Raw genomic sequence first — 10469 nt, forward strand, 5'->3', positions numbered from 1 at the left:
AGTTTGGCATTTCTGTGTGGAGTTTAATTTTTTCACTGTGTAGGCGTGGGTTTCCTCCGGGTGTTCCGGTTTCCCCCACAGTACAAAGACATGTTGTGTAGGAGAATTAAATAAACTAAATTGTCCGTAGTGTATGTGTGTGAATAAGTGTGCATGGATGTTTCCCAGTACTGGGTTGCAGAATGGTATCTGTGCTGTGTAAAACAACTGCTGGATAAGTTGGCGGTTCATTCTGCTGTGGCGACCCCTCATGAATAAAGGGACTGAGTCGAAGAAAAATTAATGAATCACAGATTTTACTGCGGGATAAGACAACATGGGTGTTTGAGTCTTTTAATGAATATTCATGGTCAAAATGGTGTCCGGCTTAATAGATTGGATATAAGAAAAGAAACATTTTAAACATAGACCCCCTTGACAGGCAGACCCTGTCTATGTTGTGCACCTCAGAGACCAATGCAATTTAATGAGCATAAGAAGAAGTTTCATTATCTGAAGATGACCCACAGTGGAGTTACCTCACAGGAGCACAACACACCCACTCAGAGAAATGCACACACACTTCATGGGTTTATGGGTGTTTACGCACCTGCTTCAATCTGGTTTGCTTTCACAGAAATCCACTTGCCCATTTGCAGAAAGTTTCAGTCACACTATTTTAACTACACCTTAAGTGTTAAGTCGCTCACCACTGATGTCTATTTTAATTGTACCCAGCAGCACATGCCATACCAAAAAAAAAAAAAAAACGTCTTCTTGAGTGGTCTCAATTTCCCTTTGAAAATAGTGTGTGGAAATTGCTATGAAATGTGGGAAATGGTATTTTAATACCCCGTCGCAAGTAAAAGCCCCGTAACCCAGTTTGATTAGCCTAGTTAATTTTTTGTGTGTGTGTGAAGGAAGTTTTTAGTAAAAATAAATGAAGATCAAGTGAAAGGAGTGTGATTTTTCCCAGACTAAATCAAGTGACATTGACTTGATGAGCAGAAAATGATTTTTTTTAGACCATATAATGTCATTAGCATTATGATGGCTGTTATGCCTAAAGATTAATAATTTTCCAGCATTAATTGCTAGATATAGAAACTTAGAATAAGTGTAGATTAAAAAGAAGCTTGTCACTGTGAGAAGTTTTATATTGGAGCAGACATATAGGGGTCAAAGACAAAATGTTGGTCCCGTTTTGGTGTCTGCATGAAATTAAATGTCCAAAAAGTGATGTTATATAAATAGGAAGCTCATTAAATGCTATTAAAGTGTCTACTTTGATGTTTAAAATAATATTTGTGAAAGTAATATGTCAAAATATCCATGAAATAATGTTCTCTCATCATTCAGGACAACAGATAGATTGTGAAATATATCAGGGTCAAAATAAAACAAAAAGGATAGTGGAAAAGATTTAAAATAACATTGAATTAACCATGATCTTTTAATATTTCATCAAATGATTCTTGTTCTAAATATCCCTGACATATTTTTGTGTATATAAAAAAGCTGAATGACTTTTTAGTGGATAATTTAATCATTAAAATTATAGATGAAATAAAGCTGCTGTGCACTTTTATTGTTTTGATGCTTGAAAAAACGCTTTTTATCTTTGAGCCATAATAAAATTTGAAGCATTGAGGTCATTTGATTTAGAAAAAAACAGGTAAGTTTTGACTGTCAAAACTGTAGTTATTGCTTCACAAGATGCAATCATTTCACAGGTTTTTCGGTCAGTGCCCTTGAAGAATTGACTTAGTCTGGCCAAAGGAAGTGTGTGTGTGCGTTTAAAAACATCATGTGTGTCTGTTCAATTATAACAGTGTGTGTGTGTGTGTGTGTGTGTGTGTGTGTGTGTGTGTGTGTGTGTGTGTGTGTGTGTGTGTGCGCGCGTGCGTGCGTGCGTGCGCACGCGTGTGTGTGTGTGTGTGTGTGTGTTTATGTCATGGTTCTTGTGGCCTACAACCAGTGTGGCATAATTACTCTCAAATGGCAAAAACATAAAAAAGGATGCTGATAAATTACACTTGCATGTGAGGGAAAAATTCTATTCCAATCTGTATACAAAAAAGCAAAGAGACAAGCTATAATTTCAGCACTTGGCTGTTGAGGGAAAAAAAAATAATGAGAGCATAATTTCAGAGAACTAATTATTTCTATTTGTCTTTTGTCACACTCTGTAATTCTGCTATATTAACACAGTCTGTGTTTATTAATTGCTTTTCCAGTGTTTTGAATCCATTCCAAGAATAAGCTTGACTGTTTTTCCTGGCTCCGTGCTTCTGGGAGCACATCTCGCCACTAATTCCTTGTGATACCGAAAATAATATCTCCCCGGTATCTGTTCCTGATGCTCAGCGCTCGCCTCGCGATGTTTTCTGCAAGTTTACACGACCCTGTGCGGGGAGATAAAGTTCTTTGTTGCAAGATTAAACATCAAAACAGTTAAAGTGAAATTAAAATTAAATGAATGAATGTCACTGAAGCAAAAAAGGCAGTAATTAATGGCTCCCTTAATTGTCTTCATAAAATATTTGCATGGGCATAATTTGCATAATTTACATGTATTAATTAATCTTTCAAAGGAATTTTATGCTGAGAGAAGCCAAAAATGCCTTTGTTTTATTTTGCATCTTATGAAATATTTATCCTCTTTAATGAACTTTTCATCTTGATTTGAATATAAAAATGCCAAAGTTTTAACATATTTTAATGAGGGGGTTCTTTCATAAAACAACATGGCAGCCGTTCGATTCTTCCCACTCAAGATACTTTCCTGGCACCGTTTACTCAAGCTAGTTTAGCTACACTTCATTTGACCCAGAATTAATATGCTAATTTGTACATTTAAGATTAGCTCTCTGCTTGTTTTTGTTGTCGTCATTGTTCAGAGGGTGTTGAGAATCAACTGTGGCATTTTAATATTTAAATTGTACATTTTCTGTGTCATTTTATTATGATTAACATTATTGGGATTGATTGTTGATTTGCTTCACTGTTGTTTATGTTTGATGTCAATCAAGCTAATACCAAGAAATTATAAGGTTTATGGATTATTAGACAGCCCCTCCAGAATTTCGCAAGACTTTTTTTCTGAATTTTGCGTCCTAAAATGATTTTGCTGAGGCTTTTCTTTAAATTTGCGGCAGTATTTGTGGTAGTTTTTTGTGTTGTTGATGTGTTATAAAAAATATACCACACACAAAATACTTTACTGAAAATATTTTTAATCACTCCTAGACTCAGACATTTGGTTCTGTAACTTTAATAAAAACACACCTACATTTAAAAGATACTGTATGTTTAAAAAAAAAATCTTGTATCCATATATCTGTATAAATTGTGCGCGCACTACAGCTCTAAGGTCAAAATCCACTGAATAATTGCACTTAGTCTTTCATGAAAGCCACTCCATTTAAAAAAAAAAGTGTTGTTGTTGTTTCAAAATTATTTGCCCTCCTCTGATTTTTTTTTTTTTTTTCTGTTTTAAATATTAAATTATGTTTAACAGAGCAAGGAATTTTTCACAATACTTTCTTTGGAGAAAATTGTAACTAAACTTATTTGTTTTATTTCGGCTAGAATAAAAGCAGTTTAACATTTAAAAAAACCTACAAGCCTCCTTAAGCAAGAAAAAATGCGAGATCCGCAAAATTTAGTGGAGGTTGGTTGATTTTGCAATAAATTCAGTGAATGCAAAATCGCGAAATCCTGGAGGGACAGATTACAAATAGCACATACACTCAAAAAACATTGTGATAATCCAATACACCATAACAATACAAACCTTTTGCTCTTGAATGTAGCAGCTGGAAATTAGTAGCCTTTGTAGAATAAATTTTAGAAAAAAAAAACAGGGTACAATACTTCAATACACATTTTTGCCATTGTTTATAGGCTGTTTGCATCAACCTAAAAAGCATTAAAGAGCATCAACCATTAGACCTAAAATGAGAGTTAGAGTCGTAAATTTCTTGATATTTAATCACCATCATTAGATCACAATATTATATCTGTAAGTCCAATAAAGAACATAAACAAACTTGATGGCATAATGCCGTTTTATGCACACCCTGCAATTAATCAATGTCTATCAGATTTGGTTTCACATTAATCAATACTTCTGGGTTAAATAAAATGCAATACATCAGTGTCTACTATATTTTCTAGAACATGAGTCTCTTTTTTTATCTACAGTAAGCTGAAACCTATTTAATGGAATTACCATGAAATTAACATTAACATATTAACATATAGTATCCCCAATTTGATGTTTAGCCTTTTTGTTCATTATATATTTTATTCATAGTTATGCAACTATAATTTACAAAAAAATATGCATCTTTGATCACCACTTTTGCTGATTTATTTAGTTGTACTACACAAGAGAGCAAACGCTGCTTAAATGCAGTGATGCAGCATTCCCGGACACAGAGGAACTGTTCTGGTAATAAACGTCAAACAAGCTCCTGAGCCATGCCTAACAGATGCTTTTACCAGAACAAGCAAAGAGAGCTGCTGTCCATTCAGGCATGCACTCGCCAGTGAAGGTTTCCCTGGAAATGGACTGAGCTCATTAGATTGTACACGTTGAAGAAGGCAGTGTTACAGCTTTTTTCTCTTCTAAATGTTATTTACGCACAGACTGTCATTTGTGAAGTGCTTTGAATCATAAGTGCTATATTATGTTTTTAAAATGTGACATAATCTGGGGTTTACGGTGATGTTGTTTGTGTTTTCATTGCATCACTGTTACTTATCTTTGCTTAATGGCTCGATTCTGTTCAGTGTACTTATTATCTTGTCTCTCTTTGTTTTGTTTTTAGCAGATGGAAGACTTTTTCTGAAAACCACAGTGATGTACTAACAGCATGACGTTGAAGACTGGCCACTTGTGTTGTAGGACGATTCTCCAGAGTCCCTTCGCAGGGTAATTTAGTTACAGAAACAGGTCAATCGCTCATAGAGGTGCACCAAGGGTTTATGCTGGGCCCGATGTGGAGGATGGATTGTGTCCGAATGTAGTATTAGGACTCGTATTATCACTGATATCAACATTATAATATACCAGATGTGGGATTGGATGTGACGAGTTGACCAAGGTGACAATTTGAGCACAGTAAAACGTACCTTTTGGTACACTCGGTGATAATATTTACAACAAATTCACAGCACTGAAGATTTTTTATACTGTATTTAAACCAGCGAGAAAGCTTCGGAAATTCAATCGGATTCAGAGGTTTTGTTTTGTATTAAAAGAAGAAAAACACACACACACAAATCAATGTTAGAACTATTTGCCAAGATGTTAAAGATCCAAACTTGGAGGAGAACCTCTGAAAATGTGAATTTGAATATATGTTGATCAACAGAAAAGACTAATATCTGCTTTTAATGTTTTCTAAACTAGAAGAAAAAAAACAATCAAGTTTCATTTCTATCATTATTGTATATACAAGAGCAGAAGATAGGTTAACTCACTCACTTTGGTATTTGTATATAATGTCAAAAGTTGGTATTGTGTATGCAGTAGATCTATTAGGAGAACAATACCGACGTTTATATTGAATTTCTAGATTTGTTTTGTTTCTGAGCCATCATTCTTTCAATTCGCTGCCACTATGGTGAGGAAGCATGCAGGCATGTAAATGTGTTGTCCTGAATTCATGTTATTCAATAAATACTTAACTGTGCTGAACAAATGTACTTAGGGTTTATTCACTCACACCCAGTTAAAGTTGATGAACACTATCTTTTAACAGCTACATTTTAAAGCTTGTAAGGACTGATTTTAAATTCAGTTGTATAGGTCGCCAAATGCTACACATCATTATTACACTGAATTTGGGGTATTACTTTCATCAATGGGCCCATTTAAATGAGTATTTTATGTGTCATATTAAATAAATATCTATTGTTCAAGTCAGTATCTTCAGCAAAACAACATGCAGCAAGTCACAGAAACATTATATTCATTCTGAAATCCAACAGAAGATAACTTATACTTATTATAATTATTCATTATTGGCCCCGATGTAGACCATAGGTGATGAAATGAATTGCATGCTGAACTTTATTGTGAAGTTCAGCATAATAAAGTTGATGAACACTATCATTTAAACAGCTATATTTTGAAGCTGAATCTTGTAAGGACTGATTTTAAATTCAGTTGTATAGGTCACCAAATGCTACACATCGTTATTACACTGAATTTGGGGTATTACTTTCATCAATAGGCCCCTTTAAATAAGCATTCAATGTATCGTACTACATAAATATCTATTGTTCAAGTCAGCATCTTCAATAAGCAAACATGCAGCAAGTCACAGAAACATTATATTCATTCTGAGATCCAACAGAAGATAACTTATAATAATAATTCATTATTGCCCCCCATGTAGACCATAGTTGATTAAATAAAGTGCATGCTGAACTTTATTATGAAGTTCAGCATAATAAAGTTGATGAACAATATCATTTAAACAGCTACATTTTGAAGCTGAATCTTGTAAGGACTGATTTTAAATTCAGTTGTACAGGTCACCAAATGTTACAAAACATTAATACACTGAATTTGGGGTATTACTTTCATCAATAGGCCCATTTAAATAAGCATTTAATTCATTATACTACATAAATATTGTGTTCAAGTCAGCATCTTCAATAAGCAAATATGCAGCAAGAATATTCATTCTGAGATACAATGGAAGATAATTGATAATAATTTTTCATCATTGCCCCCCCATGTAGACTATATTTGATTAAATAAAGTGCATGCTGAACCTTTTTTTTTTTTTTTTTTGCAGATAAATTATATATAATAATAAGGTTATGCTAATGTACACTTGCTGGCAACACATTTTTGTTTTATTGCTTATTTTTTGAAAGAAGAAGATTCCTAAAATATTTGACAGATTTAATTAATCGTTGCCAGCCGATATTCACACGAGTCCTTCACATAATTTGCCTTTTTCAAGGCAAAAATCAAGTAATCACAGCAATCCCAAACTGTCAGATTTGAATAAAGAGTGAAACAATTGAGCCGGATGGGTTTAAAATTACACTCTGCTAATTAGCGGTAATGTCGAATATATTAAATCATAGATTACAGGCTTTTATTATACCAAGTAGATGATGATGATGATGGTGATGAGGCACTTATTGGATAATCAAGAAAGAATATGTGTTGAAAGGATCCTTTATTAGATGGACGTATCTAATGTTACGGGGCAGCTATTTAAACTATAATCATAGACATTATTTTGTCACGCATTTGTCCTCGGTCTGTAACAATTCAAATGTTTATTGTGTTAAACTACATGTTAAAGTATCTTTTTACCTCATCAAAGAGGACTTGCCTTTTAGTTTCTTTTTATGTGATGTAAACACTGTAGCAAGATTTATGGACACATTGTTCCTTATTTCTTTCTATGGCAGTAAAAGAAACGTATAAATATTGAAAGGATGTCTTGTTTTAAAGTGCTTTTCCCTCTTTTCTGATCTTGTCTTCTGTAATGACACGGTATAAGAGAGAGAGAGAGAGAGAGTGTGTGTGTGTGTGTGTATGAGAATGAAAGAGCGAAATGGTGCGTGTCTGCACACATGCACTACAGTGTATCTGTGTGGATTTGCATGAGTGTGTGTCTGTTTTCTATTCTATGGTGTCAAATATGGTAATAAAATATTTGTGAGTCTGATTATTAGACTAAACTCTTTTGCGAATGAATCACTTTGTCAGCTTGAGAGAAGTGTACACTTTTTTTTTAAATCAAATGTCATCATGTAAAGCAGTTTAACTCATAATCCACGATTCAGTGTATTCTAATGAAGATTTTCAGCCGCGAAACAAAACGTCACATATGATATTACGTAAGCGGCATGCTTATATTTTAATCTGAAGGGCAATCAAAATTGTTCATGGTTGAGTTGTAAAACATGTGTTACTGAGCAATGACAATAACTAGCAGAATAAAACCACTCATGCTTAGTACAGTGAGCACACGGCTCTACACAACACATGACTGAGAAATAATACCTTTCATTCATTCCGGCTGAACGAGCACAATATTCCTGGGAAAAGCCACATATTCAAAGAAAGAAGGAAACCAGAAGAAGCTTACATCTCTTCATGTAATTTAATTAGTTATTGATGAACTGTTAAGATTGAGCCAAGCAAATCAGGTCATTTGTGTTACAGTATGGGGTATGTTTTCATAATAATTATCATCAACAAGACTGAAGTAATAAAATCTCAGTTTGTAAAGGTGGAATATTATATACAGTATTTTTTTTATTTTTTATTTTGGATAGATGTGCCCCGCTGCTTCTGAAAAATCTATTAATCAAATAATATTAAATCTATAATCAATTTACAGATACATCATTAATGATATAATGTTGTTTATTTTATTTTCAAATACAGGTGCCATGACCTTTCAGTTGATAGTTTACCTCTTTGATGAGGTATTGCACCAATAAACATTTTGTTAAGCAGAGTTTAGAGCTAATCAAGGATTTTTTTTTTTATCTTGGTTCTAATTTAAATCGAGTTGTGTTACACCACTTGCTAACAAATCTTTGATTAAAACATTTAGCTTTGATTAAAAAATTCACCTATGATTAATTGTGATGATTTGTGTATAGTATATAGTGTAGTAAAATAAATGTACATTAGTAAATGAAGACTTCAGATGCAAAAACCTTGAAATGCCATCTGAAATGTTCTCCTAAAATCAGTATTTTTCTCAGCCTCCTATGTTTATGTTCATTTATTTCACTTTAAAGAGCATTGTAAAAAAAATATATATATATATATATATATATATATATATATATATATATATATATATATATATATATATATATATATATATATATATATATATATAATCATTTATATTAAAATGAATATAATTAATATTTTAACTCATTTGAAATTACATTTCAATCAATCATAACAGGTTTCTTTCTGAATTACTTTGAACTATCTGCTCCATCATGAAACTCAAAAAGGTTGAGATGCTCATTTATATTTCTGCAAGTGATTTTCTTCAATCCTCCTAATGAGTGCTGCCATTTTGGCCCTCAATAGCAAGTTTAAAGTTAATCCTTAACAGAAATGTACATCTGATTTCAAAGTGATTGAGCAACAAGGGTATGGTTAACCAAGGTTTATTTTGAAGTTAAATCCAGAATCAAACTGATGGTATTAATGTAAGCCTATACCTCTTTTCAAACAAAGCGCAAGATTGATGCAACACATTTATTACACAGGTCCTGATTTAGGGGATTCCTTTTTGGTCCCTTTATTAATCAGAGGTTGCCACAGCGGAATGAACCGCCAACTTATCCAGCATATGTTTTACGCAGCGGATGCCCTTCCAGCTGCAACCCATCTCTGGGAAACATCCAAACACACTCATTCACAACGGACAATTTAGCCTACCCAATTTACCTGTACCGCAAGTTTTGGACTGTGGGAGGAACCCAGAGGAAACCCACGCGAACACAGGGAGAACATGCAAACTCCACAGAGAAACGCCAACTGACCCAGCCGAGGCTTGAACCAGCAACCTTCTTGCTGTGAGGCAACAGCACTACCTACTGCACCACTGCACCGCCCTAACTATATCAGTGTTTCTAAATATATATCAGTTCAGAAAATTAATTTCACAATGATTATGTATTTTTAGAAGAAGTAAAAAAAGGATTGAATAAATGATTCAAAGCATCACTAAGTTGTCACCAAACTCAAATGATTGTTGCTATCTATTGGTGTAACAATATAATAGGCAATAAGCATCACTGACAAAACAGGCGGCATCATTTTTCAAAATCTGTTGCATCCTATTATCATACAGTATACAAGTACATATGTATACATATACTCAGAATAAATGAAACCAAAGATTAGTTAATAAACCAAACCAAAGTTAATAGTAAATGTGTAAGCCAACATTGCTTTGCAATTTATTTTAGCATTAATAAACAAAACAGGAGTGTAAATTATAAAAAATAATTATTATTAATTATTATATCCATTGTTATTCCTAATTAAAAGTACATTTATAAACTGTTTATGAACAGTTTATAAATGTGGTTTATAAATGTGGTTTTTACATTTAATCAAAATGTTCTAAGTTGAAAAGCCTCAATTAAAAATAAATAATTAATCATTTTTTTCTAAATATTTACAACCAGACATGTTTTCCCATTTTAATTGGTGATCCTTTTACAAATTTAACTTCTTTCAGTTTCTAGCTTGAAATATTCCTTAATGGCATCAGGAAGTAACATGTGAAAACAGCATAAACGTCTGAAAGTTTTAGCAATAGATTTGTTAAATAATTAGTTTGTGTTTTTTTATAATTATTTTTAATACCACAATAAAATAAAAATGAAATTTTTATGAGCTCCTGATCTTATTCATCCTGGTTAAACATTTTCCTCTGTTGAATAACCCCATTTAACTGCCTGCTCTA

At 33.0% G+C, this 10469-nt stretch overlaps 1 protein-coding gene across 24 annotated transcripts in view; it reads left to right on the forward strand.

The window, feature by feature from the left end:
* The window catches only part of dachd (dachshund d), a 245459-nt gene extending 237761 nt beyond the window's left edge, over positions 1 to 7698 (forward strand). For 13 of the 24 annotated variants that reach the window (XM_087267117.1, XM_087267115.1, XM_087267126.1 and 10 more), the window contains one exon: positions 4815 to 7698. In XM_087267117.1, the coding sequence (XP_087123243.1) occupies positions 4815 to 4855 (41 nt within the window). In that variant the 3' untranslated portion in view covers positions 4856 to 7698. 24 annotated transcript variants of the gene reach the window in all.
* The last annotated feature ends 2771 nt before the right edge of the window (positions 7699 to 10469 follow it).

Source organism: Danio rerio, chromosome 9, assembly GCF_052040795.2.
Source record: "Danio rerio strain M-AB ecotype USA chromosome 9, GRCz13ab, whole genome shotgun sequence".
Classification (NCBI taxonomy): Eukaryota; Metazoa; Chordata; class Actinopteri; order Cypriniformes; family Danionidae; genus Danio; species Danio rerio.